The 23,544-nt window shown below is 42.1% G+C and overlaps 1 protein-coding gene across 1 annotated transcript; it reads right to left on the bottom strand.

Annotated features, from left to right (window-relative positions):
* Positions 1–128: 128 nt before the first annotated feature.
* On the bottom strand, positions 129–20,310 carry LOC130173757 (mothers against decapentaplegic homolog 6-like). Its single transcript, XM_056383232.1, has 4 exons — positions 18,908–20,310; positions 16,945–16,998; positions 16,330–16,407; positions 129–1,133 (listed from the first exon to the last, which is right to left on the bottom strand). Exons 1-4 carry the CDS (start codon positions 19,647–19,649, stop codon positions 484–486), a joined length of 1,524 nt encoding a protein of 507 aa, XP_056239207.1. The 5' UTR covers positions 19,650–20,310; the 3' UTR covers positions 129–483.
* Positions 20,311–23,544: the final 3,234 nt, after the last annotated feature.

Here is a 23,544-nt window from a genome sequence, read left to right as displayed (position 1 = left end):
ACAGAGTTATATGTCATATTAATGGATGTTATTTGTATCGAGATGCAGAGAGACGCCAAGATGCTCCACCCAAAGACTCCTAATTACTCCAAAGGTCTTCGTAAAAGCACTCGAGACTACTACAGGAACCTACTTTTAATACAAATACTTTATTGACAATGTGTGTATGGCATACGTTTTGATGGAATTCCTAAATCATGAGAACACAAACCAGCTTTATCTTTTTTACAGTTTATATCTGCAAAATGACACTGAGAATCTGTAATGCATATATAGAATCAAAAGTGCATATTCTTGTTCCTTTTTACTTTGTCCATATACACATTACACTATACATAAATAATTGCATTGTAAAAATGACTCAAGTATTTACATGTATAATATACTTTATATAATATATAAATTTTATATTAAATCTAGGTAGATTACAATTAGGATACTGGGTCAGGAAACCTCATGTGAGTCCGTGAGTGTGTTTGTGTGCTATCTGTGGTTGTTGAGCAGCACCTCCAGCCAGCAGGGACAGGAGGTGATGAACTGTCTGGAGTAGCATGGGCCCCATCCTTTAGCAAAACTAATGCGAACACTGTGGGGGTCCCAGGGCCCCTCCTGGCTCTCAGGCTTCACGCCGTGCTCAGCCATCCAGCTGGAGCACTCATAGTCAAACACCTTGAGAGAGAAGCCTGGCATCACCCTCTTCACACTCAGCCCTCGTGCACTGGGTGGGTCCAGAGTGGGCGAGTGGACAAACACCGGGTGCTGGCTGCGATTGTACACCCACACCCCGTCCGGCTCGCGGCTCAGCACAATGCCGAAACCGATTTTACTGCGTATCTGTTGTACACTGCTGCTGCTGCTGCTGCTGCTGCTGTTCCCTCCACCTCCATGGCTGTGATGTCTGTGAAGCTGTGTGCCGTGGCTCCCCGGGTCGTCACGGCGGCTGTGGTAGGCATTGGCGTGGAGCTGGCCGAGGCAGAGGCCTGTGCCCTGAGGTAGGTCATAGAAGATGCTGAGCGAGGGCTCGTAGGCTGGATACAGGCGACCCACTCGCGTGCGCTGCTCCCAGTAGGCAACACTGCACCAGTGGGAGCGATGTCCGCCTGAGGTCGAGGAGCCGAGGGAGGTACCAGTGTCTGAGGGGATGAAAAGAGGTGGAAGAATTAATGTTTGCATTGGTAAGTGCGCTAATTTTTTACGACAGTAATTCCTCTTGAAGGGAGGAGAATAATGTTATGTTAAGGGGGGTGGGGGGGAGAGGAAGTCTTTATGCTCAATTTTTTCTGTTTTTCTCGGGGTGGGTGACAGCACAAAATCCGGTTTCAGTCCGATACCACGTAATACCAGGGCCAGAGTCACCGATATCATTACCAACATGTTTCATATTAAAACCAGCGTATGTGCTATCATGTACTGAGCCATGCCTCATGATTTATACAGTGAAATCATCATTAATAGGCTCCTTCTGACTTTATTTTTATTACCACCAAATGCTTTGGACAACAGAAGCAAAGAGCCCATGCACTGGGATGAGTGTTCATGTGCCCAGAACGTTGCTGACAGTTGTGACACCCCTCCCACTGACTGCACCTCCAGGCTGTCCTGTCCAGCCTCAGCAGGCGACTGGCTGTCCCTCAGCCAGTCTGTGACTAAATCAATACTCAAAACAAGTTGGTTGACAGAACTAGAAAGACCACCTCTTGTTCTCACACTACGACAGAACACACGCATTCCTCCAAACAAAATGTTTTAGCTCACAACAGCGCCAACGTTGCACGAGGCTTTCAACTTCATTTTACATGACAAAAGAACATTTCTCCTGCAGCTTGACGTCCAAACCTTTTACCTTGTAAACATGCAGATGAGGGACAAAAATACTTTCCAACAAAAGTTCCAGGAACTTTAATTTCCCAAGACCTAATATCCAGGAAGCGTCCTCTGGGGAAAAGTTCCCATAGTGCATTGCATGATGATTTGCATCAGTGCATTTCATTGATGTATAAAAAGCATGACAGTCGTCTTGTGCTCGTGTTAAGTTGAGTTTCTGACGGCTGAAAAGGATTTAGTACATGATTAAAATAACACTGTTATTCTTTTATTCAGGCAGGACAGACAGACAGTGTTTATATGTATGCTCTTTGTTAAACAAACTAATTAAGTAAATAAATAAATGGGCACGAGTATGAGTGTTTCCTGTATCACCTGCACCTGTATCATCTGCATTCACTGCGTTTCTTCATTTATTCATGTTTTTACTTTAATTTATCGTCCGTCTGGTCTGTGTATTTTGAAAAGGGGGCTGCAACTGTCAACGGTGATCACCCCACTTCCTTCACTGACATCCCCTCACCGTCTCCCTCCATCACACTCCTTCAGGACCAGAGTTAAAGAGGAGGTAGAGAGCAGCAGAGAGGGGAGTGGGGGGGTGGAAAGCATTCAGCTCTCTGTCAACCTAGCGCAAGCCCATGAACCCTTGACCCCCCAGCCTTCATGCTATCAGCTCACATTAACTCCCACACAGAGTGATGCCATTATTTTGCTCCAGAGACTCTATTGACACAGAGGATTTAAAGACCCATGTGCCTGTGGCCCCATTCCTTTCATATTCCAGCAGACACCCCTCTTCATCCACCAGGGGCCAGAATGGCTGCGGCCCTTCTTCCACTAACAAGCTGCTTTTAGGTGCAACCAGGACTGAGATTAGGCAAGGTGTGTTGTGTTTGCACAGCGGCCATTTTCATTTCAGGGGGACGGGGTGGGTGGAGTGTACAGGGCCATGGGATGAGGAGGAGGACATGTAGAAGGAGATGTGTGTGAGTGTTCGTACGCAAATACAAGCAGACACACACACACACACACACACAGTAGATGATGAGATAGGGCCTCACACATGCACACGTACACACACAAATCGGGCCTTCTGATCCAAACAGTATGGTTGTAACACACACGCACACACACACACAAAATTGCACTTCTCATCTGAGGCCCACGTGTGTCATTAGTGAATTCCTGGCTGGCAACTCCTGCGGTCTGGAGTTTTTACAGCTCTCCAATAAGAGAGCTGGCTGCTCGGCTAGCAGGATCTCTCTTTCTTTCACTCTATCTATCTCTGACTCTCTCTCTCTCTCTCTCTCTCTCTCTCTCTCTCGTTCTCTCTCTCTCTCACACACACACACACACACTCACAAACACACAAAAACAAACACACACACACACACACACACACACACTTTTACAAGCTATGCTCTTCCCTGTAATAAGGCAACACAAACATGTCTAGGGGAAACACAGGGAGACTTTATGAGCTCACGATCAAATTAATTCCCAAAGAAGACATAAAACAAACTGGGACTTTTTGGGGTTTTTTAGACATAGCACACTTTAATTTCTAACATATAATGAATGATGCAGAAAAGGATATCGTATTAAATCCTGGCTTTTAAGTTTATGATGTGTTAGGAAGTCATAGCACCGATAGTATATAGTACTGCAAACAGAGAGACAGAGAGAGAACATCTAAACAAACTTAAACTCAAGAAAATGATGCTTCAGTTTTCATGCAACGCTCCCAGAAGAGTTGACATCTGTTTCATCTTTTAGCTCTTTTAAATCAATACTTATATATTAAATCAAATTTGGGACTAATGATTGAAATCTTGTACTGTACTGTAACTGTCCTATTCACCTGTTTCACCAACTAAATTTCACATTAAACATGAGCACACCCATCTTCTAGTTGATTTTTTTCAACTGAAGCTTGGCTGGTATGCTGTGAGGTGAAAAACACTCGATCGTGATTCCCACCAGTGTTTGACAGCCCGAGTGGAACAGCATGTCACATTTATTGTTTCTGGCACAGTCCTTAGTGTCATCATGCTCAGCCTGGCTATCATCCAGCTAAAGGTATAATGAGCTTGTGTGAGAATGACGAGGGAGAGCAGGGAATAAGGGAGGAGGAGGAGGAGGAGGAGGAAGGAGCGGGTGGGCAACCGATTTCTTCAATGGAATTTTTAAAGACGGGTTCAAAATGGAGGTTATCGGTATGTTTATGTTCGAGCGGAGGAAGTCGAAAAACCGCGTGTGACTGTGTGAACTTGCATGCGTGCATCTGTATGTGAGGGCTGGCAGCAATTACAGCATCCTGCAAGCATTTAAGCCAACCACCATTTAACAGGTCTGTTTACCAATTAGATAAGTAGCCTTTGTTATTTCATTTCAAAATCACTGTCTCTTAGTGCCAATCTCATCGCAACGCCCGATACACTTCACAGCTGTTTTTAGCCATGGCCTGGACAAAGGTGGAAAGAGAGGTGGAATATAAGACAAATAACTTGCTGTAAATGTGGACTAGTTTTGTTTCTGGATTGATGAAATGCTGTGACAATCAAAGTTCAGAGACTGTTGAACCCGGACTTCAAACAATGGCAGCACCGTTCATCTTTCCTTTTTCTTTTCGTCTTCCCTTCACAACTGAAGAGAAGAGTTGAACATTTTGGGAAATACACTTGTTAGATGAGAAGATTTATACCACTCTCATTTCTGCGCTGTACATGGGGAAGCTACAGTCAGCAGACTTTTAGCTTAGCTTAGCACAAAGACTGGAAACAGAGGGAAACAGCTAGCCTGGCTCAGTGCAAAGGTAAGCATCAGTGACTTCACCTGACAATCTTACTGTGAAGGCAGGAGTCCGAGAACCCAACACAATTTTAACTAGTCATTTTAAGCACACTCATTCAACACAAAGTCACCTTTAGCGGTGCTGATAGGTGGATTTTTAAGCTAATGGAACAAACATGAACGTGGTATCGATCTTCTCATTGAATTCACATCTTGAAATCAATTATCCATATTTCCCAAACTGTCTAATAAATTATTCCATTCAACTCCCTGCTTTTCCTCGCTCCCTTCCTCCTGCTAAACTTAACCTGCATGGAGAGGAAGAAAGGGTAAGTACAGAAGTGAAAGAAAAAAAAGAATAACAGAGAGAAAGAGGGAGCGGGAAAATGAGAGAGAGAAGGAGAGAGAGAGAACCTGCCAAGCATAACCAGCATCCACGGAAAAAATGAAGAGAGAGAAAGAGACTGTGAGAAAGAGAGGGAGGGAGGGAGACCCTTGTCTTTCATCCAGTGCCAAGGATTAGATTCCCCTCCAGTTATTAGACTCTTCCACTGTGCTGAAAGAAGTGGGTGGGTTGGGGGGGGGGGGGGGGGGTGTGTGTATGTGTGTGTGTGGGGGGGGGGGCAGAGGGACGTGAAGGGAGAGTAGAATTCAGCTACTGACCATTGTCGGTCGCCTCTAAGATGCTTTGTTTTGACTCAACTTCCTCAAATTTCCTCCCCAAGCTCTGAAAAACTAAGAAATAAAGTAAAATGAGGGAATAAAAGAAAACACCCCTCCCTGGCGACAAGTGGTAGGTTCAGTGTTGTTTGAGACAACTATCATTACAGGGCAACTTCAATCCAGCAAGCCACATTTAAGCTGGCGTCTCGACTATCTCTACCATCAGAGGGCTGCGTTATCGCCAGACACGGCCTTTACAGTCAAACACAACAGGGCTTTCGCTCACAAACACGTACGTGTACACGCACACACACACACACACACACACACACACACACACACACACACACACACACACACATTCTTACACACACACTCCTTCCTTCATCCTCTTTTTCCATTGTAAAGTGGATCTTGTGATGTAGCCCACTGCAGTTGTGCAACTCCACATCTTTCTCTGCTTCTTGTTTAACAACACAAATCTCTACCACAGATCCATTATTTCATACAAAACCGCCGAATTCCTTGAACCTGCAGGGCAACCGAGCTACAGGAAAGTTACTGTGAGTCCGTGTAAAATTCCTAGGAAGACGTGCTCGGAGGCAGTTTCAAAAGCTCCTCCAAGAGGAAGAGAGAAAGTAACCAGCTTCCTGCATTTCTGCTGCGACTTCAAAGTGCCAGACAACTCGAGCCAAGGAATGTCTCAGGTTTTGCATACATCATTCCATCCTGGACAACTCTGCTGTCATGTCTTATATCAGCCACCAAGATACCAAATTCATGTTGTCATCGTGGACGTGAAAAAATTCAAATATAGGTGATTTCAATGTTTTCACTTCACTTTCGTGAATACAGACTTCAAACTCTTGTGCTTGTGATGCTTATAATGAAGATGGCTTCAGGTAATATGAAATATATTTTAAATACTAAATGATTCGTATCACTGTTGACATTTGAGAAAATGAACACTTGCAATGACAGATTTCACAGTTTTTTACACGTTTTCTACATAAAATCAGTAAATAGAGGGTGTTCTCATGATCGAGTGGTTAAGATGGATACAAGCAAATAACCTTTGTGACATATTATCCTTAGGTACATTTCACTAAACTCAGAATGAATAAAATTGTAGTAAATCCTGTAGTAGTATCAGTCTAAAGTAGAATGTGCTCAAAGGTGCATTAACATTTCTGGTGTTTAGCTGTTGTTCAGGTTCGACAAACTCTAATTGACGCAGCCTCTTTCTTTTCCTTGCACAACAACTCTGCCATTGTTGATTGTAAATTTGGTCGCGAATTCAATTTCTATATTTCTAGAAAGTAAATGCAAGAATAACTCAAGCTGCTCCGCACAGAGTAACACTGGAAAATGTTCCTTAAATTTGAAAAATGACAGTGCACTGCCAAGATTGCCTATGTCATTATTCCTATTTGGCAGCTAGCTACCTCAGCAGAAGGCTATGTTAGGTTAATGAGCAGATAAAAGTTAATGTGTGTTTTCAGTTGGTGAACCTGCACCTTTGATTTCTACAGAAACGATCTGAAAGTGAATCTGAGTGAATCGGAGCGAGCAGCCTGACCGGCTGCAGCACGTTTAGTTTCAGTGCAACATTTGCAAATGTTTTTAGTGCAACTTAACCGACTACGCAGAGGGAGGTTGGGACTGGAGCCTAAATTATACTTTTACAGGACATTAAGGTGTACCACCAGCTACAGCATGAGCTGATTTATAATTTGTGCATGAGCTCTTGCTTTCTATCTCACGATTGCAACAGATTATTATATCGATTGCTGCTTTGCCTCTATGCCTGATGTTCATTCATACTTCATTCTTGACAGAGAGTATTGAAACCAATCACATCAAAGTCGAATTTTGCACTACAAATCGCTTTGCTAGATAAGGATGAGCTAATCTATAGACTGATGAAGCGAACATTAGTTCAGTCACAGTGTCGTGTCTGTATACATGTAGACCATATACATGTGGTTACATATTTTCAAGAGGTGCACAGATGACAGCACAGTGTTTGTACCTACAGAGGCACTAGAGACACAAACAGGTATCGTGACACTGCGACAGATAAACCAGGTGTGAGCGCCATGAAGAAATATGGATTATTGTATCTTTATGAATAACTGGCCCTCAATTTTGCACAGATGACTTAAAGAACGATGATTTGAATCTGAACAGAGAGACAAAAGCAGACACAGAGAGGCAGAGCTCGGTAGTTGACGACTCTCCCCTCCCAACACATTCCTGGACAGGCCCTTTTCCTCGACACTTCCTCCCCCCGCTCAGCCAGTCACAGGGGTCAAGTTGACAAGTCTCTCTCATTGAGCCTCACATGGTCCGACTATGTGGCCTTCACTCCTCACAACATAATTACACAAATTATTCATTGTTGGAAAAGATCCATTTCTTCCACAGTGAACAATGAAATTGCGAAATTCCTTTCGAAAACTTAATTTGGGAGAATTATCTGAACGTGAAACTCAAGTGTAGACGCGCTGATATAGAAATACAAGACTGTGGACTCAATACAATGCACAATCACGATACATAACTCTCACAGTCTGGGGTGAGTAAGTAAAATGTGTATAAGTGCAAACACATTGTGAATGAGCACATTTACAATTTACCACATTTTCCATGTACTAAATCTGTTTTAATGCGGGAGCACAGCAACACAGCCTGACATACTGACAGCTTATCGAGTTGATATGGCAAACGTGTATTTTAGTGCAATATTCACTTTCTTTAACCCCTGCTTTTGTCTCCAGCAGCTCCCGTAGGAAATATCTGGCTCCTAAACTGCTAAATGTTCCACCATGTTTACCTGCTAGTCGGTAACATTTTATTTCTGTCAGTTTATCTTTTTTTTTTTTTTTTTTTTTTTTTTTTTAAACAGCTACCTGGCCCGGCTGAAAACAACACTACAAGAAGTATAAAGGTGTAAACAATGAGCTGAAAGATGCCATAGAGCTGAGAGGAACTGTAGAGCCCATTGACCTGCAGGTTTGTCGTTAATAACAACCCCTTTCATACAACACGTTCGATTCAGTTAAGAAATACCGACTGGTGAAGCCAAATGCAACAACTATACAAAAGTCACCATCTATTTTTCTAGAGCACATGTGTGGAACATTGTCGCATGAATAGCAACAGTTCATCTTAATTGTCGCTTGCTCAGTGCCCATGAAGGGAAATTAGCTCTGGCTATAAACACATGAACAGTACATTGGACACTGCTTCTGCAACCCTTAGTGATCTACTGTACTTGCCCCTTACAAATAATAAAAATAAAATAAATAGAAGCAAGTCTGTGTCTGCAGTCCAGAGCCACCCAGGGGCAAGCAGAAACCATGAGCTGCGTTTTAGCCATGGCAACCAATATATCATCATTTGATTTAAATCAAGTGATATAAATGCAGACAACTAAGAACCAAGATAATCACTCTTGCATCTATCGTCATAGTGCTCAGCCTGAGCATTTGGTAATGCTAACATGGGAGTTAACAGAGAACTTATGTTACTAAAAGCTACTAAAGGAAGTAGCACTGAACAAGTGATTACACTAAAAGATTATACCTTTATTGAAAAGTATCAAACATGACTGTAATGCACAATGCACATACGAGTCGGCAGTTTTCGGGAAAGACCTGCACAATGATTAATGGAAAGCTCTGTGTGAGGAAAAGGAGTGTGTCTGTGTGTATACATATACATATATGGCCTCATATAGTCTTTCTTATCAAACTCACACACTGAAGCTTAAATACTGTATGTGTATGCCTGTCAATGCAGTTTCCAGTATCATGGGTAAATGCTTATCTCCCACTCCCACGATTGTTCTGACTAAGAACAAGCAGCTACATCTCCAGAAAACTCCCCCGAAAAAATCTCACTTCCCTGAAATAAACTGCAGTCTTAATTCAGCGTTGCGATCAGAGCCCACAGCACAGGCGACAGTTTCCTACGTTTCATAGAGTCAGAGCCTGTCGACATCTGCAAAGAATCTTTAGGTTCAGCAGCATGGCAGGATTCCATTAAAAGCCAAATTGCGAGTTGGCAAAAACTCTGAGGGAACAACGGAAAGCCACAGCCAGTCCTGTAATTTAAACCTTATTTTAAATTGTGATGGCCTGACAACATGGACTGAAAAAGAGAGGGAGTTAGAAAAGAAAGAGTTAGAAAGGAAAGAAAAAGAGCAAAAAGAGTGAGTACAACTAACAGTAGAGGCTAAAATGTGGATATCATCATCATCCATAAGAGCCGAAGTAAATTAACACTGAGAAAAAGAGCAGCAAAAGTTGGCTGAAATAATACAAGGATAGAGATGAGAAAAAGCTAATAAAAACATTATTGTTATCTACAACAATAAAAGACAATGTTTGCTTCATAATTAGCATTGCTACTGGTGAGTTCCACCTCCTACATACAGTACATGAACTTGGAAAGGTCAAGGCCTGCTGGTTCACTTTACTTCAAGGTGTAAATGTCTGAAACATGCTTCTGCACCTGCAAGTCTGTAAACACGTTGGTATCTGGCTGCATCACAGTGCACACACAGCATTTCACACAGATACACAGAACAGTGCAGCATCTAACAAGCCTGAATAATGAAGAACCAAGATCAAAACGAAATGCTAAAAGATAAATCCAGGAGATCCTGCCCGATAAGTCTTATGATTCACGAAAAACAAAGTGAGAGACATGAAGTTGTTTGTGTTTCTTTGTGTGCAAAAGAAGGCTGACAGGCTGTGGGATCAGCTGAAATTTAGTCATATCAGCCTTGTTGAACTTCAACTTGAACACTAAGAGATAAACATGCTGCACTTCATGTCAATTTGCTAATTGAAGCCTTCAGCTCTACCCTCAACATTCCTCGTATCTTTCTCCTCACTTCTCTGCATGTTAAAGATAAGTCATGGTTTGGGTTAAATGTTGATTATCATGTTGTGTTTTGTGATCTTAAACCGGAAAACAGTCTTTCTTTAAGCCTTAACCATGTCCTGCCAGTGAATTAACACTCACACGACTAAACGGTCTATTATGATGTAATGGTGGCATGGAATTCATTACCGGGTTTTTTGATTTCAGAAATTAATACAGCATGTTTTAACAAAAACTTAAGTCGTATCTGTTTACACAAGAAACTGTGTTGCATAATATATACTGTTAGTGGCTTGTTCTTTAAGATGCAATGTGAATGTAGGGAGCTTTCTGTCCCACTTTTACTCATGATTAAGTGAATTAAAAAATAAGAGAGAGGTGATAATACTATATGGAGCACTTTGAGTCATCATGTGTTTTGCTGTTTTTCTTGTAAATATATTGATGTGGACACAAAGAAGATATTGCATTGAATGAAATATGTTACTAGTGAACATTTCACTGATACAGTCAGGATCTTGCAACATTTCCTCATTATTTTCATAGAAAACAATCCAGTTGGCATTACATTCCCTTCAAAGTGCTTTTGTTGTTGCAAATGAATTGCATACAAACGTAATTTGTCGGAGACGGGCTTGTGATAGCTGTCAACATTCTGGCATTCAGCCTAAAATGTGAAAAAAAATTCCAAAACCAATTAAAAGACTTCAGAAAAAAAAAAAAAAAAAAAAAAAAAAAAAAAAAAAAGAGCAAACTGACATAAAAGAGCTCTGAGTGAGTTGTGTGCTACATCCTCAGCTGCTTGTAGTGAAAAAGAGCCCTGATGGAAAATATTTGAGGAAATGGCAAATGGTTAATGGGCCAGCACTTGATGTTGAATTCCATAGTCTAATGTGTCTCAGTCAGGCATAAGAGCAAGTGTTGTACGCGTGCCAGCAAACAGGCTAGAGGTTCAGGTCACTGAGAGGACCCGTCCAGACACAGACAGACAGATTCTCACTGAAGGAGGTAGAATGTGGGTGTTTACTTTTTGTCTTTGCACTATTTTTACATCTCAAGACTTTGACACATGATTGCGTGAATTCGACTTGGATTCTGTAAAAAGCATCTCATTTAATATCCATGCTTCTTCCAGTCAAATCTTCTCTTTAGAGCAGTAGAGTCCCGGTAGATGATTTACAAAGCCTTCTTCAACCGTGTCAACCTGGACTGACCCGGACGGCTTCACACTTTCTGGACTGAACTCACTAAAACAGCACGGCGCAGTCAAACTCTTAAAACTGTCCTCCAAACTTCCAAGAATGTCGGCTCAGCTCTGTGTTTCTTAAGTATTAACAACGATATGTTCAAACATGTATCAGATGTCACTCTCCAGAGTCAAACCCCCTTATCCCCCTCCCACCTCTTTCACTCCGAGACCCTACTCCCCCTCACCTTCCCAATTTCCCAACATTCCTGGGCCGTGCCCCATCAGTCAAAGGGCCAATTCATGGGGTTAATGCTGCAGCGAGTGCAGACAGGGCTTTGAGACAGGATGTTTGGCTGATACCTTGCTCTGCTTAAGCAAACAAGCCACCAAAATATGATTACTGGGGCAGAGAGGGAGCAGTCTTCTTGTCTTACTTCACTGCATCCAGGCCACACTAATGTCCACTAAGTATTATTGCTTTACTTGTTTCCACATGTTCAAAAGCCAGAGCCTAATGACAACAAGGTGAAAAAATGTTTGACGATTACAATGATGTAATATGGCAAAAGCTGACAAGGACATCACTAACCCATTGGCATTGTCCTTCTTGACTCTCAATCCTTTAAAATAAAAATAATGCTATGTGTTGCGGCATGTAAAAACAAGACTAAAAGTCTACAGTCATGCTAGCAATGCTAAGAAGACGTAATGCTCACAACAGACCACAAAACAACAAATGGAGTGATTTGGAATTTCTGATGTAGAATAATTAGGTTCAAGCGCCTGTGTTCACCATGAGAGAAGAGGATTATCCTCTACAGCACAAACGTGAAAGTTTTTGCCTGCACTGTGTGACCAGTGCCGGGTCGAGAACAGGCTTTCAGGATCTCAAGCATCTTTCTGTGGGGATTACTAAGCATGAAATCAGCTGGAGTCACAGCGCGGTAAAACTGGCATTGCTCAACAGAGCGAACATACTGTAGCTACTCCGATTTGACAGCGCCTGCGAACGGAAAACTGATCGCTATAACCAGCTGGTTGAGGAGAACAGTCAGCTTATCACCTGTGTCAAACTATGTGGAAAATGTTTACAATTTCATTAAGTCAAATTGTTACATTTCGTCATTTTCCGGGTTTTTGCATCTGTTCCAAGTTGTGGTTGCTCCACTAATTTTTCCATTTAAAAAAAAGCCACTGTTATATGTAATTGAACCTGCTGATGGAGGTTATTTATATATCATGCAATACAAACTGCTGATTTATGTTGCTTTTCCATTTATATGGTGTGATGACAACAATGCAGTCATACAGGAAACCACTTTTGAATAATGAGTAAATATATGTGTGTCGTAACAACACATCACCTCACGTTTCTGCATATTCTGTTGACGGCATCAGGCTCAGCTTGTTAGACTCAGATCCACATGTCATACTGTACTTAGCTCAGCTTTCATTAGGCTCAGCTGTAATAAAAATCTATTTAAAGTTAAATCTACCTTTCCCTCGCTCCTCTCTTTCTGTTTCTCTTCTTTCTCTCGTTCGCCTCGGATCAACACAATAAAACACTTTCCATGCTATAAGATTTCAACTTCTCGGATCCAATCTGTAAAATAAAGTGAGTCAGTCTGGCATATTTTGTGTCTAATTAATAATTCTTGTCAGGCGTTCTAGCAAAGTCTTGTAGATATTGATGCCTGTTTAAGAAATATTTCTCACTTACCTACGGCATCATTTCCTGTTTTTTTTCTTAAAATCTTGAATATAACAAGCAGATTCTCAACAACTGTAGCAACTAATATTTTCTCAACTTCCATCATAATTAGCAGCAAATTTCAAAGGATTTTCTTGGAAATATTGTAGTAATTTACAGCTAAACATTTTCCAGGAAAATAGCTGGAAAATATGCGACCCATTACCAATGTCAGTGCCAAACTTCATGACCATTACCAAACAACCAACCATGCCAATACAGCCACATGTCGCAAATACTGGTAATGATTAGAGGTTAATGTGATACTGACAAATTTCATTTCAAGTTTTAGCAATTTGTGTACCATCAGAGGAAAGTAATAATATACAGAAGGAAGGGGGCAGAAGAAAATAGTGCAGATAGTCCAAATAATGTGTAAAGAAAAGGCAACACAAGCTCTGTCTAATACAACATACAGCAAACAACTTTTATACATCCATAAAGTAAAGAAGCATAACTTTGCCTCCCTTCCAACAAATCGCGTGATTGTGAGTGTGTGTGTTTATGTGTGTGTGTGTGTGTGTTTTTTTGTCCTGATAGCACCCCTATGTGAGTACTCTGAGACGATCTTATCACTGAGTCAGACAGAAATTCCTCCCTGTCTCCCTGTCACACACACACACACACACACACACACACACACACACGCACGCACGCACACGCACGCACGCACACACACACACACACACACACACTCGCTGACAACATGCAACTGAATGACATGTTTTGTTGGAATCACAGAGGGATGGTCCAAGTAGATATAAGCCTTCTAAACTTCCAGTAAACGTTTCCCTTTTCAAAGCAGGGCTGTTTTCTGCAGTTTAAAGGGAACGTTAACTGATTGAATGATAAAAGAGGCCAGGGCAAAGGTATGTATGGACCACACCCTGCTGCAGCCTTTTTTTTCTCACAGCTAGGGTATATAACTGGCTTTAAAAGAATAAAAAAAAAAAAAGATGCCAAAGTGCCGCAGCATATGTTCAATGCTTGTATTTGTTCTAAAGACAACATCACAGGCTTTAGATGTTACGCCAGAGGATCACCTGCACAAAAAGGATTCATTTACACTCTTGAAAGATCTAACCAGCATCAAGGGGTTTTTAAGCTACAGTCAATTCTTTGATACATGTTGGAATAAGCTTCGGGTTCAGCCTATTTCCTGTTATTCTACCAGCTGTAGCTTAAAACAGGAGTTTTATAACCTGTCAAAGTTAACAACAAAAGCTACTTGCAGATTTCTTGGCTACCTCTGTTCAGCCAAGTCTCGTTCCTGCTCACGCTCTTGGCCTGAGCTCCAGTTCTCAGCTCCAGTGTTGCGGTGCGGGTGGGTGGGTGGGGAGATCAGAGACGAGACCACACACACACACACACACACACACACACACACACACACACACACACCACACACACACACACACACACACACACACACACACACACACACACACACACACACACTCACTCACCCAAACACTACACACACCACATCTTGTGAGAAAGCTGATCTAATTTCCACTCATTTAACCAGGAAAACAATAGGAGGTATCCTCTCTTGCTCCTCAGCTTGGTGACAGCTCACAACCTAAAACTTGGATGATTTTTTAATGAAATAATTTTGTTAGTGTCTCTGGTCGAAACGAGATCCTCTAAACTGGGTTATATAGTTAGTTATAGTAGACATGGAGATCCTGTTGTCTGCATTTTTCATTTTTTGTGAGTTTGTAAGTCTGTGGGTTTTTGTACCGTGGTGGGAGTTAACATTTTACAATTAAAAACGTACAAATTGTGGGTATTTGATGGGCTGATTTTAAGACTTAATGTATTGAATTAGAACATTTGTAGGCTAAAAGAATTAAAGGCAAACAGAGGTTTCAGCGTTTATCCCCGAGAATTATATTCCTAACAGCGTGAAGAAGGCTTTGAAACAGCATTAAGATGTTCGTGTTGGGAAGTAAAATACCCAGAAATTATAACAGAACAGTCCATTAAATAAGTAAAACATGGAAAATCTTCTGAAAGAGTTGAGGTGTGCATTGGGAAACCTTGAGACCACAGTTATTTCTTTAATGCTCCCGACAGCCCTGCCTGAAACATATAACATCTCAATAAACGACTTCAACTTTAAACATTGATTATAACAAAAAGTCTAAAGGTAATTCCTGGACACAAAAGACAAATAAACCCACGAAAGTCTCATCGGGATTACCCCAGTCTCTCTCCCTCAGAGGACTCTGACAGGTCTGTGATGTCGTGACTACACTACACAGGCTTCATAGGTGCCCATTCACCTTTCAACACCGTCCACAAGTGAGCCCTGGGAGGCTTGATCGAGTGGGTTTGTGGGTTTCTTCTAACGCTACAAGGACCTCTCCACCCGACCCCAGCACGTAAACAAATAAAGCTCCAGTTTCATCATCTAGAGGGGGCTGTTTCCTGTCCAAATGCAGCCCTCAGCCCCCCACCCCCTCCTCACCCTGTCCACATATACACACGCACACAAAACTCTACACCTCCGCCTCATCAGAGCCGCTCGGCTCCCCCGCCCCCAAAATGCCAGGCTCTTTCCACTGCTCAATTGCCGAGAGGAATGGAGGGATTTGAGGGAAGAAAGAGGGAAAGAGGGGGATGGGTGGTTTGAGAGGCAAAGGGGATTGGGAGTATGCACAGGGATCTTATTGCAGCTTCATCCCAGTGAAATATTTTGCAGCGGAGAAAGCGTGGGGAGAGAGAGAGAAAGAGAGAGAGACAGAGAGAGAGAGAGAGACGGGGAAAGAGAGACAGAAAGGCTACACTGCTGTGCCATCTAGATAGTGAGAGACCCCAGACCCCCACCGAGCCCTCCAAGCCTCTCTGACAATAGAAGCTTTATGCGGTGGAGTTTTTGGTTATCTTAACAGCCTTTGAAAATAGGAAGGAAAGCACAACATAATAACACCAGTAAATGTAATTCACCCTTTTATACAAACATTCAGAGAGGATGCATGCTGTGTGTTTGCCTGCATGAGTGTGCACGTCTGTAAGTGCACACACACATACACACACACACACACACACACACACACACTCACAAAAAAGTTTTTCCATTTGTGATTCCAAAACTTATATGTGGGAAACGTTACTTCTTCAGGAATGCGAAACAACTTTCATCATCGTATCCCTCTGCAACTAACATCTGCCCGGTCACACTGTTCATGTGCTCATGATGCAAGTTACTCACCTGTGTAGTCTCTTGGCATAATGTGAGGCGGACTGGAGAAGAGGGGGGGCACAGTTTCAGTGTAAGACAGAGTTGAGTCTAGTAAATGTAGAAAAAACACAAACATACAGAAGAGTGAGCAAAAAAAATTCACATCCTTTGGTTACAGCTTCTTAAATGTGAAGATTTGCTGTTTTTACATGACTATAAATACTTTGGGGTTTTGGACTATTGGTAGGAATAGATTTGTAAATCTTTATTTGAAGACCTCACCTTGGATACTACTTCATTTTACGCCATCTTATAGAATGAGACATTAATTGATGAATTAAAATCATCTTTGTCAGATGAATCAATAATGAGAAAGAACATCGGTTGCAGCGCCTGATACAGTCCCTGAAACTGAGGAGCCGACTGCCTGTTTGCCCAAACAGAGCCTCTCTCTTATAAACTCTAGATTTCATGCTCATCAGAAGGGAGGATGAGCACAGATAAAGCGCGACTAACTCTGTGTCACTTTCAGCACAAGCAGCTTTTCACAGATAATCTGTGTTTCCAGTCTAAAAATACAATGGTGACACCACCCTCTGTGTCATTTATTGGTTTGTAATGTGGTCGCCTTTTTTCCAAACTCACCCAGTGGCTTGTGTTCATCTGAGCGGGAGAGAGAGTACGGGGGAGGAGGTGATTCTGGAAATACAACAAAAAATGAAGGTTAAGTTAAAGGCTGTATGGTCTTAATACTTAACTATCAACTGAATGAATCAACGCCTCACATAGTATTAGTTGCTGGATGAAATTACCAAAAAACTTGTAGGCTTACACAATGGTGCTACCTGCTGCAGATTTTACAGTTGCATAGTCAGTGAGCTAGGTCGTCCATACAAGCTCCCAGCCCACAGGGAATTATAAGACGACAAAAGTAAGCTGCAACTGCAGTGGTGAAAATGCTAGCAAGAATAAAACTTCATACGTATAACATTACAACAACTTTGTCTTCAGTCCCAAAATAAAATCTGCTACAAAAACATGCCCATCCCATGCCCAGGTTTGTTATCATCCCCCATCAAGAACTCGACATGTACTAAAACCTGCGGCCATTAAATCATCATGTAATGAATCATAAAATGTTCCTCCTAACTTAAATTATAAAACAGACTATTTCCTCATCAGACAGACCATTAAACCTGCCTGTTTCTAATACTAATATAGAGACCACGTGCCTGAATCTGACAGAGATGTTTGACTTTCAGCTAAAATCTCCTTTCCACACGACTATAAGCACAGTAGTTGCTTTTCATGAGGTGTTAGATATCAACAGTCTGTCTTTCCTCATACCTTAGGCACAATTTGTACTGAGAAACATGACTGCATAGCTGTAAAGATATTAAGCCTTTCATTTGAACTTCTATAATGTATAATTCACCCTCATAACTCAAATTCAGCCTCTAGGTTATAAGCAGTTCATCACAGACATGGCATGTTTCTTTCAAAAGAGAACTGTATTTGATTGTAAACGTGTTCAGCTTTATCCTCTGTTTATCCCCTCACCAGATGACTTCTGTGTGTAAGCAAGCAGCACTGAAAGCTAAGCAATGCTGCTACTGTTGCTGCTGCTGCTGGGATAGTCCCTTTCAGTCCAAAGTGGACATGGGTTTGTGGCTGCGGCCCCTTTAAGAACAGAGCCAGTAATTGCCGGAGTCCTCAGTCTGTCAGATACCCAGCGAGTCAGTCTGGCGCCAGCACTACGCAAACTGTATATTATCGGCACTCCTTCACCTAAATAACAAGAGGAGGACCTCCTTGTCAGAGAAAAAAGAGCCTAAGTGCAACTTGAGAGCGACCTTCAATTGGATGATGCGGGAAGCAGCAAAGTTTTTGCGCAAATTTAAATAGGTGTGTAATGTGTTTGGAATGTCGAGAGGAAATCAAAGTAATGGTTGACTATAGTAAAAGCTGAGTTATGAAAAGATTATAAAACTGTACTGCAGGCAATAAAACATGAGAAGAGTATCGGTGACATTTATTCACAGGAGGTTCAGTGCTGCATTTTTAAGCTTTAATACACAGTAAATGTTATCAGTTAAAACGCCTGCAATTGTTCGATGACTTCATCGTTGAAGATATGAATAATTGACGAAAAAGAAACAACTTAAATGGGGCTTTTTTTTCCCTCCCTCGTGGCTGACAGTTTGACACTTCAATCAACAATAACAACATTCTTCTTCAGCTACAGGCCTCAGGCAAACAACTCTGATTTATTGGAAATTCTCAGTAATTTCATGCTGACTTTTATAGACTTTATATGTATATGGACCACAAAGCTTTATATTATGCATAAAGTCTAATACAAATAAGATGCACTTCACTTTCATGAGATTAAGTTCTGCCTCTGCCAGGGCTTTCACCTGACCTTCACCTGAGGTTCTTGAGGGAGTCCCAGGGCCCCCCATTAAAAGTTTGATGGTTTCAAGTGATGCTTAATTTGTTAGCAGAATGACTTATTTACTGGTATCCCCTGTTACTCGTTTGATCAATTTAAAGTTGACAGACCTCAGGTTCATTCAGGGCCCTGCCCCTCCAATGTCGGTGTCCTTACCTGGCCCACATAAACGGCTGTAGTGATAGGGGTTGCAGCACACCTTTGCGCTGTCCACTGCGCCGAAGCTCTGGCAGTGGCACAGCGCTTTGAGCCGGGCTGAGAGCGGCAGGTCGCTCCAGCGATACAGCTTACACAGGAGATACTGTGGAGAGATGTGATGGGCACCGAGCCGCAGCTCAGTGCTTGGCACCATGACGCACTCGCTTGGTAGCCCCCCTTTGGCCTCTACAGCCTTGGCCAAGGCGTCCAGAGATCTCTCCTTGAGTCTTTTCAAAAAACCATGAGCAGTGCTCGCGAGTTCATCCTCCAGCCCCGCATGCCTCGGTGCGCACTGACAAGGGCTCCCCCCGTCTTTTCTCGGGGCCCAATAAGGGCTCCGAGGTCTCAGATCCCATTCCCCAAACAAACAACACGTCACCGTCCGACTGTCGCCCTCCTGTCCCGATCGAGAGCCCCTGTGGTCCGGGACGCACATGGCACCCCGGTCATCTTCAGGCTGCTCCTCTTCCTCCCTCTCCGCGCTCTCTGTCAGGTCTCCAGGCTCCCCCGTGAGTCCCGGAGCCGGGTCAGTGTGTGTCACCGACCGCTGCTCATGTCTGTGGAGCTTTCCTGAGTGTCTGCCACACGGACCGTTCCGTCCTCCCTCACCTCTTCTGCTTCCATCCCGCCCGTCGCTCTCGGTGACCAGACGGCTTCTCCAGAGTCGCCGTACAAGACCTGAGCGTTTCGACTTGAACATACGACAGCCTAGACAGTTTTGGATGTGCCCTGTCGGTCCCGTCCGGGTCTCGGAAGATGCCACATCGATTTACACTCGTCGCGCAAGACCGGGGGTTTGTGCACGGTGCGCACAACATGCGCAGCCGGTGGTCACCGTTTTCTGGCTCTCCCGCAGCATTAGAAAGTAATATTCAGTCATGCATTGCGTTTAACATCACTAAACGTCTGAAGAAGGAGAAGGCTACACACAGTCACTGCTCAGTGACCTGCTGTCGCCAACTCAATTAAGCCACAACTCTTGCCAGCCCTTTTACGAAGCCGTCAACTCCCCAGCACTCTGGAGATCCCGCACATGATCCACAAACCATAGTCAGACCACTCAGGAACCGTATCAGCTTACATTAACAAAAACAGTATCAGAAACATAACTCCAAAACGTTTCCAGAGTTTCTCCTTGAGCTGTGTGAACCCCTCGATCTGTAAAATCCTTCCTTCACCCCGAAATAAATCCTCGCAACACTCAAATCCCGGTGATTTCTGTCGCTGCGGTGGAGGCAACAATCCCACTGCAGAGTCCCGGGATAAAGAGATGATCGGGGACTCCGGTGCCAAACTCCAGGACGGATTCCGTGCTGTGAGGTTGTTTTAAAGAGAGCTGGAATTACTCCACTCTACACTACCCTGCAAGTCGTCTACAGACGCACACACAAACACACACAGGCACACAAGTACACGCGCGCGCGCGCGCACACACACACACACGCGTGCACACACTATAGTCAAGCCAGACAGAACAAAACAGACTCGATTGATTTTCAAAATAAAAACCTTAACGGTATTTTTATGTGCAAAACACACAGGTGATGTTACTTTGAAAGGAGTTATAGCTGTATATAATAAGGCTGCATATCAATCTCAAATTCAAAGTTCAAAAGGTTCCTTCCAGAAAGCGTTATTATTATAAGAAGACACATCATAGATCCAATTAATTAAAAAGTTACATGCAAACATAAATGCAAGACTTTTATTTTGAAGCCCACATAATTCAGCATCCCATGCTATTTAGTCTGGCTTGACACCTCCCACCCCCACCTCTGTCTCTCTCTCTGTCTCTCTCTCTCTCTCCCTATCTCTCGCTCTCACTCTCTCTCTCTCTCTCTCTCGGGGCCCCAGAGGAAAGCTCTGGAGCCATTGGTTGATTCCCGCCATCATGTGCCAGTCTAGACACTTTGGCGGCTGGGAGTACTGATTGTTGCGCAAACACGGTTTCGAGTTTCTTAACTCTTAAAGACGCAACATCCTGCTCTGCTCTGCTCAGGCTGGAAATGTTCCGCTGCGTGGTGATCACAGTGAAAATCACATTGATCACGCGTGAATAGATAGACGATAAATACATAAATAGAATAAATACTTTCATGGCTTATAATGTGCAATATATATATATATACAAGGGCGTATAGGTTTGATCTCAAAATTGGTAGGGACGCAACAACCCCTCCAACACAAAGATGACTTTTTGATGCTGTCAACCAAATGGTTTATTAACATATAAGATATGAATCTGAATTTACATTCAGAAATGTATTTATATTTAAATAAAACTATACAGTATCAGATCAAAGACTAAAACAGAATATTATCATGTGTTATAGTAACTTACAAGTTAACATTAGAATAGGTAGACTATGGTAACGTTAAATATATATGTAATAGTGTATATTTAATCACTTTTCATTTTAAAACCTCACCTATGCAAAAGTATACAAAATAATGCCTCAAAGAGATCATACAGTTGAATCAACATCTGTCTAAAACATTTTTAATAAAAACGGAACAGTAAAATCTTCATAAAGGAGGATTTATTGCAGGACTGTTGATGTTGATGTTTCTAGGTAATTGCCAACTGAGTGTATATTAGTAATTGTCAGTTGTATGCACTGGCTGCAAAGTGCCTGATTGGAATTAATTGGGTGATTTCAGTGCTGCTCTCACCTGTGTACTGATTCACCTGGCGGCCTAAAGATGCTCTTTAATAGCTTTTTTCATATATTGTTATCACCATACAAAATGTGTTACCTTTCCCAATTAAATGTAACTTAACACGTTTACTCAGAGACATTTTAATTGACTTTACAGTTTTATCCGAGAAAATTTTTACACAGTGATTTTACGTCTGCTGTAGTAAAATGTCTTTTCAGCGAAAGTAGTTAGTGGCATTGACGCGCTGACGTCAGTGTAGTGTCTCATCTCCAGTCGCTGGAGTTTCTGTTACAGGTAGAGTTTCATGCTGCTCTGTCTGAACACAGTTAATGTTGCTGTTTTCTTCATCACAGTGTCTAACTACCTACTGTACATTTAAACTTACACTAGTTCTGCTCCAGCACCCAGAGCTCTCTGCTCCTTTTAGCGACTTTCTCTCATTCAGCAGTTGTTTACATGCTATTCAGATGCTAGTTACTTTAGCTTAGCAGCTAGCGCTAGCTTCTCTCCTTCTCTCTCGCTCAGTGTGTCTTGAATCAACAGATGAACTTGTTCATCAGAGTGTGGTGTTGTTGTAACTTCAGTTTAGAGGATTGAGATGTTTGTTACACCTTCAATGATGTTTTCTGTCTTACCTTCGAGACACAACTCCCCTCGTCAACCTGCGCAATCCTCTCTGTCACCGTCTGTGTACACAGCCTTGTTTAACCAATCAGATGGTGCTGTGGGCGGGACATTTCTCCAGGCCACAGAGTAGTAGTAGTAGTATATATATATATATATACTACTAGTAGTATATATATATATATATATATACTACTGCTACTACTACATATATATATACTATATATATATATACTACTACTACTACTACTCTGTGTGTATATAAAGTACTAATTATCAAGAAGGCTGAATAGTTTAACCTATAGCATTTTGATATATAAAATGCTGACTTTCAGATTAACTACAGTAGTAAAATAAAAATAAAAAATACATACACATATATACAGATATTTTCCCCTTAAATGGAAATACATTCATACATTCATTAAAAACTCATTATAATAACTATTATAATTATTATTGCTTTTCTATTAGATCTTGGTGTAAAGTTTTCAGTATAATTACAACTGAAGGATGATATTACTTCACAATATCTCTAGAGGAAAATTTCTGTTTCTTTACCCCACTGCATGATGCTTGGAGTTACTGGCATCTTTGCAGCTTTCACATGAACACACTGAGAGTTTAGAATTGTGCAACATTAGCGCAATAACAAGGTTTTGTTTTTATACTGTACCTTATACTATTATACTAATTTTCATTTCTTAAACGCATTTCACTGCAAATACATCTTTACTTTGACTTTAAATAATTGTGCAAGACTTTGTCACAAAAGGTGTATTAATAAAAACAGTATATAATACTATACATAATATAAAGTATTGTGGTATTAGACTCATAGGCAAAGTGTGTGATAACACAAAGGTTTTTTTGTCAGGTACACTAGTGCCATGCATTGCTGAATGAACTGTATTGCCATACATAGGCTGTGGCTCAGTAGGTACAGCAGGTCGGTCACAGGGTTGTCTGTTCAATCCCCAGCTCCTTTTGTCCACATGTCAAAGTGTCCTCAGGCAAGACACTGAACCCCAGAGAAGCACTACTTAAATGCAGCCATTTACCATTTACAGATGTCTGTTAAAACTGCCTTTCACTTGTCAAAAGAGTAAGTGTACACACACTTGAGTGAAGGGACCAATTGAACATTAGCAGCAAAGAGCACAGGGGGTAGATTAGTGGGGGGTAAACAGGGGGTAAGCTGGGGGTTAGGGTATCCCCCAGTGGCATCTTGTCTCTGTGCCAACGTGACCACCTACACCGCTGCTTGAGACCGGCATTTTAACAACTCCACAAGCATTGGTTCAAGTGGA

The sequence above is a fragment of the Seriola aureovittata genome, chromosome 1 (assembly GCF_021018895.1).
Source record: "Seriola aureovittata isolate HTS-2021-v1 ecotype China chromosome 1, ASM2101889v1, whole genome shotgun sequence".
NCBI lineage: Eukaryota > Metazoa > Chordata > Actinopteri > Carangiformes > Carangidae > Seriola > Seriola aureovittata.
The sequence above is the reverse complement of the archived record's forward strand: the minus strand, read 5'-3'. Positions and strand labels throughout refer to the sequence as shown.